General features: G+C 39.1%; 1 protein-coding gene across 1 annotated transcript in view; it reads right to left on the bottom strand.

The window, feature by feature from the left end:
- The window catches only part of MAN1A2 (mannosidase alpha class 1A member 2), a 128,937-nt gene that overhangs the window by 43,629 nt on the left and 70,962 nt on the right, over positions 1–14,346 (bottom strand). Inside the window, exon 6 of the mRNA XM_066175513.1 lies at positions 58–152. Within this exon, the coding sequence (XP_066031610.1) occupies positions 58–152 (95 nt within the window). The remainder of the gene's footprint in view (positions 1–57; positions 153–14,346) is intronic.

Here is a 14,346-nt window from a genome sequence, read left to right as displayed (position 1 = left end):
TTAATTTTAAGTTGGAAGGAGGGGGAGGAACACACTTCACAAAAGGAAACTCATTACCTTTTCAGATTCACCATTGCCCATGGTATACCCGTAGGTGTGTTGAAGGCTGGAAGAAGTTTTCCTGCCAGTTGCACTGCTTTGATCTTGAAAACCTAAGATAGTAGGATCAATTGCAAATAGTTACAAAGTCTGATTCATCTCCAAAACTGTAAAGACTGAAATTTCCTTGCCCCACCTACCTCTTTGTATTAAAAAAGCTTTACATTGTAAAAAACATATTAACTTGTAATTTTTTGCCACTTGTTCACTTTATTAACTTTCGGTTAGATTTGAACATGAAAAGCAAACTTGTCAATTTAATTTCTTTCCTTCCAAGCTCTCCAGCAACAGTTCTTAGATTCCTATTACAGAAGAGTATCAGGTCTCCTCCCACTTCCCTCCACCAGTATTAGGAATTTCAAGTGCTTTTTAAAACAGTCTTTAAATCATACCTTGTGTTTTTCAGTTAAAAACCAAGACACAACTCTCCTACCCAAGGATTACAAACTTCCAATCTCTTTTTAATGAGATTAGTGCAGACAGAGTTCCTATTCTTTTATGAACATTGTCTATGCAAAAACAGATCTGCATTTTCCTCTTGCTTTTCCTTCATCGATAATGCATAAAAAAAGTAATTCAGGGCTAACCTTCCCTCTCTAGTCTGATCCTTCACAGAAATTACTGACAGGACAAAATCTCCATCATTTCCAGCATTATTTCTATTCACTTTTAGAACAGAAATCTGTAAAAGCCTTACTCAGATCCAAATGTTTATTAGACAGACAAGTAACTGGAACAAAGTTCCTTCTAAGCCTACCTTCAGCATATTTCCCAAAGGCATATTTGGTATATCCCCATGGTATGAATCTGCTTTTACCAGTTAGTTGCTAGCATACATTTTAATTAATGCACTCTCAGTATTCACTACATTTCTGGACAAGTACCTCCTAAATGGGGAGATAACATTATTTAACAGTTTGATGCACCACACAAACCAGTTACAAAAAGAGCTTCCAGATCCCACAATAACTTACACAACACAGACGCAGTATAGAAACATCATCTCTTTGCTGACCAGCAACAGGACACAAAGAAATCTAATGAAGATGCATAATGGCAATTTCAGATAGGGAAAATGCTCTTCGCTAAGAGACTGGTCACAGCACCAAGCCTGTCAGAGCTCAAGGAACACGTGGGTGATGCTCTTGGTCATATGGTTCAGTTTTAGCCAGTCCTGAGAGAAGCAAGGAGTTGGATCCCCCAAACCTTAAAGATCTTTCTACCTTGAGAAATTCTACAATTCTATTGTCAACTACCTGACCAATAATCTGTAATCAAAATGAATAAAATCTTTAAAAAGGACTGCAGTAGTTGATTTGTAAAGTCTGTGGGAAGAAACGGAAGAGATGCTCACTAGAGAAGCAAGCTGAAAAATAAGCAATCAAGACTATCCTTATTTTTCATATGAAGGTGGGAAAAAAATCAATATCTTAATGTCTGAGGAGATGAACTAGTGAGTCATGAAATAAACCAGAAGAAAATACTAAAGATGACCTCTAATTGTATTTGATGCAGTGGAGTATGGCAAGATGGAGGTGAATGTGAAAGCAATGAGCCAGGATAAAGAACTTTTAGAGAGGCTCTCCATATGAATTGTAAGATGGGATATGTCTAAACTAAAAAAGGATCTATCTCGGAATATGATTTGATAGAACTGGGATGCAACAGAGGCAATACAGCTTGAATGATTTTTAGCAAAGAAACTGACAAGAGACAGTCTTTGAGAAAACATGCAGAAATTTAGCAGGAAAATTCATACTTTACTGCTGACTACTTTTTCCAGTCAAATTCACTTTTGACTGCTGAGATTTTAACACACTGACCTTGAATAAAGGACCAATTCAGAATAGGAAGGCACAGTGTAAGGAAGAGGTATAATACAGGGGGAATCTACCTGTAGATTGGTAATTGGGAAAAAAGAAACCCTTAAGAGAACTAAAACCTCAGTCTGGGCCTAGTTGCATAAGAACTATCTCATTTGCATCTATAAATAAGCGTCAAAAATTCATGTTGAACTTTTAGAATTTTAAGTAGTAGATGGGTCAAGACCAGACAGAACTATCTACTGGGAGTCATCTGGAGGGACTCACTCTACAGTGCAGGCAAGTTTCAAACCTAATTAAAAACAGAATGATGACTTCCAGTGAAATAGTAAATAGTTTGGAAAGACATTTGTAACACGAATTTGCTTATCTTAGCTTTTGTATCTTGCATCCTCTGAAAGTGCTATGCACTATCATATTGTTCATTAATAAAAGATACTGAAACATTAGGGTAAGAATATTCAATGGAAGAACATCCTTAGAAACATCCTTGCTCAAGAATATTCTTAATGGCTAACTATTTACATTGCTATCTAGCTTTTAATCAGTTTGAAATGTATGGTACCTGAGGAAGGAGTTTTTAGCTAGTAGAATGTATGAAGTAAAGGCTGAGCTGATCTAAATGTGCATGAATCTGGGCAAGACAGTTAAACAAGGCAATCACTGAGCCATTTCAGCATCAGAGCATCAGCAGCTAATTCAGACAGCCATGTTGTTAGCAGTACCTGCCCAAACTGTCTGTGATTAAAGGCACTTTCCTGTCACCTCCACCGGGCTGAGGACTCTTGAGCTCCACTGATCTAGCACCAGAAGGGTACAACACTCCCTCTCTATATGCCTCTCACCCAAAACTGAATGTACAGGAAGAAAAAATTGGTTGAAGGCATGCCTTTACTTTCTATTACTGCCATCTCAGTCAGATCTCACAGCTACTTCTGCATAAAAAAAACCACTGAGTGCTTGGCACAGTCTTCACCTATGCAGGATGGAGTAAGAACTGGGAGGCAGCTGCATAGGATTTTATCAGAGCCAAGTGACCACAAGACCATTGTTGAAAAGAGAGAGGGAAAAGTACCAAGCAGTGGTGAGTGAGGTGCCATTTATGGGAAACTGCAGATGTGTCCAGAGAGTTCTGCTGAGCACATTGAAGTGTCCTCTTTAGCAAGTTTCAAATTTACCATAAGAACAACAGTAAAAGCCTCAGGCTCTAGTTCATAATGTGCTAGTGTCAGACAACATGGTTACTTATCATGTAATATTTTTACTTTAATTTTCTTTTTTTAAATGGGTTGAACTCACAGATTCTATTTCAGCTCTGGCGGTTCCCTGTTGACAGGCAATGCATTTCAAAAAATACACAGGCAAGAAGAACAGAAAAGAACAAAAAATGAATGGCTGCCTTAAAAATAGAGCTCATTAGGGAACAGTAGAAGAATTGGGGTTATTTAGTCTAGACAAAAGATGCTCGGGAGAGGACAAGATAATGACTTTTCAGTATATAAAAGGCTAACACAGGTAAAAGGAAATAATTTTTTTTTTCCATGGACGTGGAAAATAGAAAATAACATCAAAATGGACCAAGGAAAAGTAAGTTAGCTATTAGATAAAACTTGGTGAGAAGAATAACTACTAATGCAACATGACTGCGATTGCTGCAAAGTCACCACTACAGCTTTTAAAAATGCTCTGTACAACATACAAAGACTTAGATGATTTAACTTTGCCAAGGAACAGAAGAATAACTAAGAATTACTCAGCTGCCTTACCGCTCTTCCAGCCATGTTTCTGCATTTTTCTTGCACAGCAAGGTTTTGGTAGTGGGGGGGAGGCACAAGGATGGCTTCTGTGAGAAGCTGCCAGAAGCTTCCCCATGTCTGGATGAGTCAATGCCAGTTGGCTCTAAGTCAGACTGACCATGCGTCAAGACCAAGCCCATCAGCGATGGTGGTGGAGCCTTGGGGATAACATAGGTAAGAATGGGGTAAAAAGAACAACTATAGAACAGCAACTGCAGCAAGAGGAGAATATGTCAACCCTGCAGACACCAAGGTCAGTGCAGGAGGGAAAGGAGGTGCTCCAGGCAACAGGGAAGAAATTTCCCTGCAGCCCATGGAGGTCCATGGGGGAGCAGAGATCCACCTGCCAGCCCATGAAGGAGGCCCAAATGAGAGCAGATAGATCCCAAAGAAGGCTGTGACCCTGTAGGAAGCCTACACTGGGAGCAGGGTCCTTGCAGACCTGCAGTTTTGTGGAGAGAGGAGCCCACTCTGGAGCAGGTTTGCTGGTGGGACTCACAACCCCGTGGGGGACACCCACTGAAGCAGTTTGTGAAAACTGTGGCTTGTGGGATGAACTCAGGTTGGAGAAGTTCATGGAGGGCTCTCTCCTGTGGAAGACACCCTATGCTGGAGCAGGGGAGAGTATGAGGAGTCCTCCCCCTGAAGAGGAAGGAGGAGCAGAGGTAACGTGATGCAATCCCATTACCTAACCCCCGTGCTGCTGTGGGGGAAGAGGCAGAGAAAACAGTGAAATTCAGCCTGTGAAGAAGGGAGGGGTGGGGGCAAGGTGTTTTAAGATTTAATTTTTATTTTCAGTATAAATTAATTACCCCACTTGAGTCTGTTTTGCCCATGGCAATACTTGGCAAGTGATCTTTCCCTGTCTTTACCTCGATCTATGAGTGTTTCATTGCATTTTTTTTTTGTCTCTCCCCTGTCCAGCTGAGGAGGGGAATGGCAGAGCAGTTTTGGTGGGCACCACACATCCAGCCACGGTCGACTCACCACAGATCCCAAGTATGAGATGGCTTGTGCACATTCTGTACATGTAAGAGGAAAATGTTTTGCCTCTCAGGTATGATATCTACTCTCCAGACAAACACAGCACCTTTCATGAATAATGAAGATCATCTATCCCCAAGCTTCTTTGCTAGCACAAAGCCACAAGCGCAGAACTGATCAGAATCTTCTTAAAGACACCATAACAGCAGGAGCAAGACATCCTGCTTTGAAGATGCAAAAATACTGTTCTAAGTAAATGGGTGTTCTGTCCACACTCAAAAAATGGGCATTCTTCAGAAAAGTCTTAGAAGCCACTGTATACTTGGAAAAACGTTTCCATTTCACATGGCAAAGCCTAACACATTAAAGCCATCAATTTACACGGCCTTTACTAGGCTAATGCTTCTTTCTGCAAATACTGTAAAGCAATGGAAGAATTTTTCCCCCTTTCAAAAACAAATCAAGCTGTTTACAGCTAGAATAAAGTGAAAATTGGCAGAAAAAGCAAAATCTAAACCCCAAATCGGATAAGTGGATCCCTCATTAAGATGAAAACAGCAATCAGTATTTACAAACTAGTATGTACAGCAGACCAGCTGTGAGGGCCTGAATAATTTTAATCCATTAAATTGATGCTTAACATACCAAACCTGCCACCCACCCCACAATATGAAAGCCTGCTCCTGAGCCTATTTTTTTTTTTTTATTTTAGCCTGAGCTAAAAGTCAAGCAAGGCCTTTAAAACATTCAGCAGAAAAGGCCCTAAAGATTTCAACGATTCTTCAGAAGCTTTATTGATGTATCCAGTGACTGCCCAGATACATGGCTGCAGCTCTCAGAAGACTGTATTATGCTAATACTGCTGTTAGGTGTTCCCTTCCAGCACTATGAATGGCAAACAGCACCGAATGGCCTCTATTCCTAACTCTGGGAGTGATGATAGATGTTTTCTACAAATAAGGAATCTCTTTCATTTATGTGCATAGAGCAGCCTTTGAATCATTCATATTAAAAAGTAATAAATGCCAGACTCCTCTCTAATCTGATGGTTATTAATTAGCAAGAATCTAAGATCATGCAACGTGGTTGGATCTGGAGGCTTGATAGCCCTGGATCATCGAAAAAAACATCAGACAAAACAGACATACTGCACAAGTATGCATTTCACAGAAATGCAGTACTTGGTTCACCACCAGTACTACTATTGGTGTCAAATGCTGAACACATTTCCTTTGAACACTAAGGATGAAGGTGATGGGGTGACCTATCTAATTACTAAATGTAGATTGAAAAACCAGAGCCCTTGCCAGCAATACCAGACTCAGATCCTTGAGGAAACTATGTGGTGTTCCTTGGCCCAAATCAGGAATAGTTATCTTTCCACCTTCAGAGTTCTATCTGCAGCAGTCAGCTCCTTTTGCCTTCTGGTGGCTAAAGGCTCATTCAAAGGCCAACTTCTTAGAGAGGACTCTGCATGAGTAGAGATAAAGGCTATAGGTGAAAATCAAGCAGCATTATCACCAAAAAAAGAAAAAAGAAGAAAACCAGAAGTAGCTTAATAAGCATTGAGGGCTTGATGACTGTTTATACATAAGCCTTACTGCACAAGAAAAACATGCCTGCATGCCTGATGAAGAGCTCCAAGTTCCTAGACGAATAGCTCTTAACTTCCAACACACCTTGCCACTGTAAAGTCTGGGGGCGCCCGGGTTTTACACTGTTCCTAGGGCATTCTCCCCTGCAAGCGGGGGCCATCTTGCTACCAAAAAACAGAGTAACAGATCCCTCTTTCCACATCTGCTTCCAGTAATTTTCAAGGATGTAATTACAGTCATCTTGTGAGATGAGGAAGATGCAATAAGATTCTGGTAACATTTCGGCTATGATAGTATGAAATGAGAGTGGGAGAACACTTGAGGTATATTTCATAGATGTTTGTTAGTGATGATTGAAGAGGTATGCCGCATCTAGAATTGGTCCCGGGGAATGTAAATCATGTTCATATGAGATTTAGCGAGGCAGTTACAAACTATACTACCTACAGAGGTGAAATGATGTAGAAATACATAAATTCAACAACACTGTAGGTTCCTTGAGCTGTAGCAGATGTTCAAGGAGGGAAAATTTGCAGATACTGTAAAGACAATGCCATAGCTGAGGTACTACTGCTGTCCTTGGTGAGCTACAATGATTACCAAAGTACTTGATGAACAACACTTGGCATTTCCAAAAGACTGAAACTCTTCAAACAAGAGAAAACTTATTCTGCAGAGGGAATGCTCTAGGAATTTATGTTACTTTCTGACAGAAAAAAATCGATATGGAAATGAAAAATCTACACCCATCCCAGCAGTCTAAGATCAGAGTTAAAAAAACCAACAATCAACTTCAATCTGGACTATGGTGACAACTTAAAATGGCTATGATGACAATTTGCTCTACTTTCTTTACTTCCTTCCCTTCAGGTATTTGCACACAATGATGGGGTCTCTCCTGAGACTTTTTTTCTCCAGGCTGAACAGCCCCAGTTGTTTCAGCATACTCTCAAATGAGAGGTAAATCCAGTCCCTTAACTATCTTTGTCAGTCCTTTGCTGGATGCTCTCCAGTATGTTCATGTCTCTTGTACAATGGAGCCTAGAACTGGATTCAGCAAAGGGTTAGAACCACTTCCCTTGACCTTCTGGCAAATTTCCTAATGCACATCAGGATACCATTCACTTTCTTTGCTGCAAGGGCACATTGCTGCACATGGTCAACTTGGTGTCCATCACTTTTCTGCAGAGCTTGGTGGTCCTCACATATAATGGGTGCATGGGTTTGCTCCTCCCCAGGTGCAGGACTTTGCCCTTGTCCTCACTCAACTGAATGACGTTCCTGTCAAGCTCATTTCTCCTGTCAAGCTCATGAGGTTCCTCTGCATATCAGTTGCTATTCCTGGTTTGGTGTCATCAGCAAATTTGCTGAGAGTGCCACCTGCCTCATCACCCAGATCACTCACGAAAACACTGAACAGGATTGGATCTGGGGTACACCACTAGTTACTGTCCTCAAACTATATTTTGCATGGCTGATTATCACCCTCTGAACTTGTCTGCTAAGACACTTATCAATCCACCTCACTGTCTGCTCATCCAGTCCATACTTCACCAGCTTCTTTATGAGGATCTTATGAAATACAGTCAGTTCATCGTGTGTCATCAGGGTTGGTTGAACATGAGTTCTCCAATTGCCTTGCTGTTCATGGGCTGTGGAATAGTTTTCTGAATTAGTTGCTCCATCACCTTTCCAGGGATAGAGGTAACACTGGCCAGGCTGTAGCTCCCCGGACCCTCCTGCTTGCCCTCTGGAAGGTAGGAATGATCTAGGGGCCATGTCATCACGTTCATTTTGTGCATTAGCTTTGGTGCTGAAGGATACTCACTTAAACCTTTGGCTGCAAAGCAACTACCCCTATGCAAGGCATGCAGCTACTACACACAGGCAGAGGGAAAGAAACTCTACTCAATTTTAACAGTCTCCAAAATTCTAAAACACTGCCAAATTCACCCTCATGGAAGTCCAGGACTGGTTACATCAGCTGCTGCAAAGTACTCCTTTGCTATGAGAATTCTGGTCTCTCAAGAGCAACAGGATAAAGCAGATAGTACTTAAGCCATAAATATTGCAAAACTTGATGATTTTCTCATTTCACAAGGCAATAAATGCTTCATGGAACGTTGCTTCTTTGCAGAAAAAAGAAACTCCCTTAGTTTTGAAAGTATGTAGACTAGGTTGACATTTTCTTTAAACAGTAAAATCACAAACAAGACTTCTACAAACACTTTTATTTAAGAAAGCCATTCTGGATTCCTTCCTGAAAGAGAGGATTTTTTGCTGACAATTTTAAAGAACAGTAGGAAGGCAAGGAAGGCTGTTCAGTTTCAGATGATGCATGGAATTAGGTGACGTAACACCTAACCTAAACATCATGGCTACACAAGCTTGGCTCTCCTTAGTTTCTCAGCTTAAGGATCCAGAGATTCAGCTTGTAAAAATTTTCTAATGCAGTGTATCACAATTATCACCACTTCCAAAAGCTTCCAAAAGCTGCAACTTGTGCTCTGCACTCTAGTTCTGAAACCAAAATACTCAATAATGAATATAGGGACAAAGACTATCAAAAGAGATGGTTAGAAACTATCCTGTCATAACAATCTAGGAGAACTATCCTAGTGGTGGTTCCTAAGTTAAGAGTTGTACTGAAAAGTATTGAAATGCCTATCTGATCTTATTGTTCAGTTTACAGTCTACAAATGAGCTGAAAAAGAAACATACAAAAATACTTCATCTCCATCAGTTAATTGCAGATAAGACAGATATTGTCTGGTTAACTACAACTTCCCCTATTTACATTTTACAAATTAGCAATTATATATTCAAATGCTGCTTCTTAGATAAAAGATAAATACTCTGGTGATTCTCTACCATCAGCAGGGAAAGATTTGCAAACAGAATTCTTAAGTGATACTATCTTTATCTTCTTCAAAAGCTTTCCAAAGCTGGTTTCCTGGACAAGAGACATGAGAAATCCAGTTACTGTTGATTGAGGCATCTCAGGATATAATGAAATATTCATGGGTTTCACACTACTGATATTTTTGAAAAACCCATATGAGAAAGTCTGTGCATATATTAGCTTATTAGAAATATTCAACATTTTTACTTTAGAAGATCTGAACATAAAAAATTTGGCATGCACTGGACAACCAGCTAATCATATTTGAGCTACCTGGCACTGGCTAATAATACTTCAATTAAACTGCATAATTTCCATTTACTTCAATAGCTGTATTAGCTTCCTTGGCACAGGTTTCATGCATTTCTGAGTAGAAATGTTACATGCTCTCAGTTTTTAAAGGGCCTTCAAATCCAAGGCACTTTACACCAGTCAGTCAACATCACAGACGACTTAAAATTCAGAAAAAAAGTGATGAAAATCTGGCATATAAATGCCTCCTCAATCTGATAATTCCAGAAGATGTAGCACACTGCTTCACATCCCATCTAACTGAGCCAAAAATCATGGCACTCTTGAGTTAATTTTCTCTTCTGCTATTATTATTAGAATAGTAGGCAACTTTTGTGCTTCATCTTTCCTGCTTTTCATATCTCTGGCTTATTCACTCTAAGTTTACGTGTACAAGCAGTATTAACCTGCCAGTTTAGTTACCATTGTAAAAAAATGGTCCCTGGACTAAAAGCAACAATCTTGAATTAGCAGAACACACCAACCACAATCACTCATGCCTAAGCATAATCTCTTCTTTCTGTGGGAGCTGCTACAGCAACAGAGGGAACCAGATGTCAGAGCATGGACAAAATCTGGCTCCCGGCTTAAATGTTTCCCCACTAGTAGCTGGCACAGAGAAAGACAGATTTAAACTGTGGAAAAGGGGAATGGAGAAAGGAAAAAAAAGAATCTGAATGGCCATCAGGAAATTGAAGAAAAGAGCCATCAAGGGACAGAAGAGCAGCATGGAGTTTTGTCAGTGGAGAAGCAGAAATGGTAAAGGACAGGGCTGCCAGCTCCCTACCTCCTACAAGGTGAAGTGTCAGGGAGAACTTGGTAAAAGAAGGGAGCATAAATAGGCAGTGAAGTGAAAAAACAAAGGCATCAAGAGGAAGACAAGGAACAAATGGAGATCTAAAAACCTAAAACGGATGGACAGCCGAGAGTACAGCTGTAAGTAACAGGATTATGAGAAACATCTCAGGGAATCTGACAGGGGAAAAATGCTTTCTCATCTCCAAAACACATTCCTAGGTACAAGAATTGACTCTAATATATCAGTCTTTTAACATGCTTCTGGAGCCAAATACATCCAGGCAAAGCAAGTAGTATCAATGAATCATGGAGGTGTTGATTCTGGTTTTTGGTTTTTTTCTACTAATCAATGATCTTTGGTTCTTTGGTACCACCAGCTGTTCTACTGAGTTGAGTTACAGACTGCATTATGTGTCTGAAGTTCACAACCCAACTGATGATCCAGTCGTTCTGTGGTTTTTAAGAATAAAAATCTGTGTCAGAAACATTAAGAATGGTTCTGAAGTCAAATAATTAAGCTGTCTGTACTAAGCTAACAAGTGTTACCAGAATAATTTCTGTGTAATAGAAGTTATCTACTTCTTGTGATTATTAATCTCTCTTGACATTGGTTTTCTTTTTGGTAACACCTTTTCCCAGCACCTTCTCCACTCATGAGAAGTATCTCCTTTATTTCTCATACATTTCTCTATGCCATGAAATTTATTTCCCATATAGTGTATCTTTTTGTCTTTCAGCTCTGTGCTTAGATGGTCTCAATTTTTGCTTTCTTTCTCAGTTATTCTTATGTCTCCCATTCCTCTTGAATGTGCTGCCAAGCTTTCCATTCTAAATTTCATCTTTGTTCCCCCTTTAGTCTTTGCCAGAAATTACTCAGTTCCTTTTAGACTGCATTCGCCTTTACAAAGAAAAGTTAAACAGAGATTAAATTACATATTGTTTCACACTACGTGCAGTCATTATACACACAGCCTCCCTTCTCCCACTGGTACAATGTGACAGATTACAATGCCAAAATCACAGTCTAGAGAAGAAAAAAGCAAGTAAAAATCACATAGTTTTTACACTTTCAAAAACATATCCCTGACACAATGACAGATGCAAAGCACATTCCATTGCACCTGATTAAAATAAATAGTTGTTGTTTTTTTGTTTTTTTTATGAACTGGCTTGTTTTCCCCAATCAACTGATATGCAACTTATCTACAGTTTATATATATGTATATATATATATATATATGGACTAAATTCTGACAGAAAATTAGTTGGCAAACAAAACCTATGAGCAATGAATTAGTAAGCACTGAATCTTCAGAGTTGCATAAATTCTGCAAGGCACTTGAAAAGCCAGACATTTGTTTTGACAAAATGGTGAGATAAATATCCAGACTCCTGCAGCATAATTTATAGTTCTCAGGACCAGAACTATAAGATACAAATGTTGTTCTTTTATGCCATGCAAACAAAAATTAAAAAAGTTCAAGAGCAACAATCTGATCATCTGCATAAAAGAAGGAGTGTCAAGATATCTTTACAGTTTCATCAATAAGCAGTACTTAAGTGAAAGACTCCTTTCAGAGAGATATCTGGACTGCATCCTGTACCACATTCTGACTATTCATGTGTCCAGGAGGCACAATTACCAGTCCTCCAACTTTTCACTACTTTCTACTGCTTCTAAAAATCTTTCTAAGAACACAATTACCAAGAAGCTTGCATATAAGTCTTATTAATGTCTTATAAGTCTTATTAATGACTTCAACAGAAATAAATTCCTTCTCATATTTGAAGTTCCTATTTATAAACCGAAATGCTCATAGGTCTCTTGCCACAGGATTTCAAACCAGAGGTTCAAGCTGAGAGGCTTGTCTTTTTTGAGTTTCACATATTCGTCCAAAGCCACAACTACTCAGAACACAATCCCTTATTCTGTCTCCATGTTGGTCTGTTCAACATGGGCTGCTCATTTTTCTTGTAACTTCCAGTCTGCACCTACACCTCTGGTAACACTAAAATGGATTTAATTTACACAGGCCTAGTTGAACATTTAATTAAATTTCTCAGGAGTTTTCTACTTATTTGCCATCTCAACGAGAATAAACCTACAGTCACATATAAATTCTTAAGACTTTTATTGTCAAGTCACTACTGTACTGATGATCTCTTATTTTCTATTATGTAAATTTCTGGGATGCACAGAAGAAGTGAAATCAGACTGTGTGGCTCACAATTACCTAGGTCACCTTAAAAGACTTTTTCATAAAATGCACATGGGTGCATTATTTTGATGTAGGCATTTATCTTCAATCTTGTGTTTTGAACTGGAAAAAAAAATCACAGAATATGTAAAGTTGGAAGGCTAGAGAACTTCTTGGTCATTCCTTTAAAAATTTGTTTCTTGATTATCCAATTCACAAATGGTAACAGAATGCTACTGCAGACAGCATCCTCTTGATTCCTAACAGATAAGAAGCGTTCACCATCTTTATCATGTTGTAGGTGCACACATCATTAGAGGTGACTCTTTTTTTGTTAATATTTTTCCCAGATTCAAGTGGGTTTGCTTAGCAGCTATTGTAGCATTCCTGGCATTTTATTTTTCTCTCACCATATCTGTACACAGCTAGCATGCAAATTCCTTTTCAAAACAAAAACATAAGTTAGTACGAATGAGAACAAGTTCCAAAAGGCAAAACCAGCCAAAGATGCTGGCTCGATTTTAAAGCACTATCATGTCCAGAGTTGTATTTTAGTTCTGTTTCAAAGTGAAAAACAATCTGGCTGGAAGAACTGTCTTTTCAGTTGACAAAAGACAATGCCATACTTCCTTTCTGGATCAGACAAAATGTGAAAACCGTTAAGAGGAAAGAACAGGAAAACTACATGGTAGAAACTAATGTATTACTGTGTTAAGAGTAATACCAATAAATGAATGTCTGAAAAAAACCCATGAAGGATACTGTGCTTGCTGTCACTGGTGCCCATCAGCATCAATATGTTTCCTAAACTACTGAACAGGGACCGAAAAACTGACAGACTTGGTCAAGAGGAGACACATGACATGTGAAGAATAGTTACCAATTACCTATCCCTTCTTAGTTTTTACAGCCCTCCACAGGAACTAGACCAAAGAATGAGTTTTAAGAGTAGCTATCACTGCACAGCTATTGTATTTTCTCGTGCTAAAATGGATTGTCCTTTATTTCCACCAGTTTAAAGTATATTATACTCATGAGAAAAACCTATTTCCAATCAGAGAGGAAGAAACAAATTCGCAATGAAGTCAGTTTTCTCCACTTCAGGTGGACCAAGGTGCAGGAATAAACTGGGCTAAGTGTCCTTTGCCAGTCAAGAAAATGTTTGCTACAAGCCTGGTAAACAGAAACTGCACAAGCATTGCAATCTGCACTGCAGTGAGCAGTGGCAACGCTCAATATGAGACAACGCTTTAAAAGTCAAAGAAAAGTAGAGGGGTTTTTTCAGGCTGTGTCCTGTTAAGAGACCAGTGAGCTGTCACAACTACTTATGAATAAGCAGCTCATCTCCTGGCAACAAGCTCAAATCTTATCTTCATTGAACAGGATGTACACAGTGCTGTTAACCCTTCTGAGATTTTCACCCTTTGAAAACTTAATTTAGATAAGCTTTAAAGCTTTAATTTAGGTATTTTCATCAGTACATCTAAGAATTCTGTGAAACCAGTACACACAGTATTGTCTCATCCACTAAAGACCTATATTTTATATATTTAGGTTGGTTGTTGGGAATATCTATTGACACATATAACATAATTTGACTAATGAGTATTGCTGAGCAGAGGAGATGCTGCCTGTCAGATTCCTGGAAAGGATTAGTTTGATTATCTGTTAATAGAGTATCAGGTACTTAACATCCCTTGTGCTCCACTTCAAATGAGATTTGAGGCTGGATTTATCCATGCAAATGATATTACTATTTTACCCAGAAAGATGTGTCATTTTGATGGTGTTTTAAAAGATGAAAAAGACAGTCATGTAAATGAACTGCTTTATATCTAAAGCTGGCAAAGGTAAACACAG

The sequence above is a fragment of the Chamaea fasciata genome, unplaced genomic scaffold, assembly GCF_029207755.1.
Source record: "Chamaea fasciata isolate MVZ Bird 193981 ecotype frontalis unplaced genomic scaffold, bChaFas1.0.hap1 SCAF_2, whole genome shotgun sequence".
NCBI lineage: Eukaryota > Metazoa > Chordata > Aves > Passeriformes > Sylviidae > Chamaea > Chamaea fasciata.
This window is presented reverse-complemented; position numbering and strand designations above follow the sequence as displayed.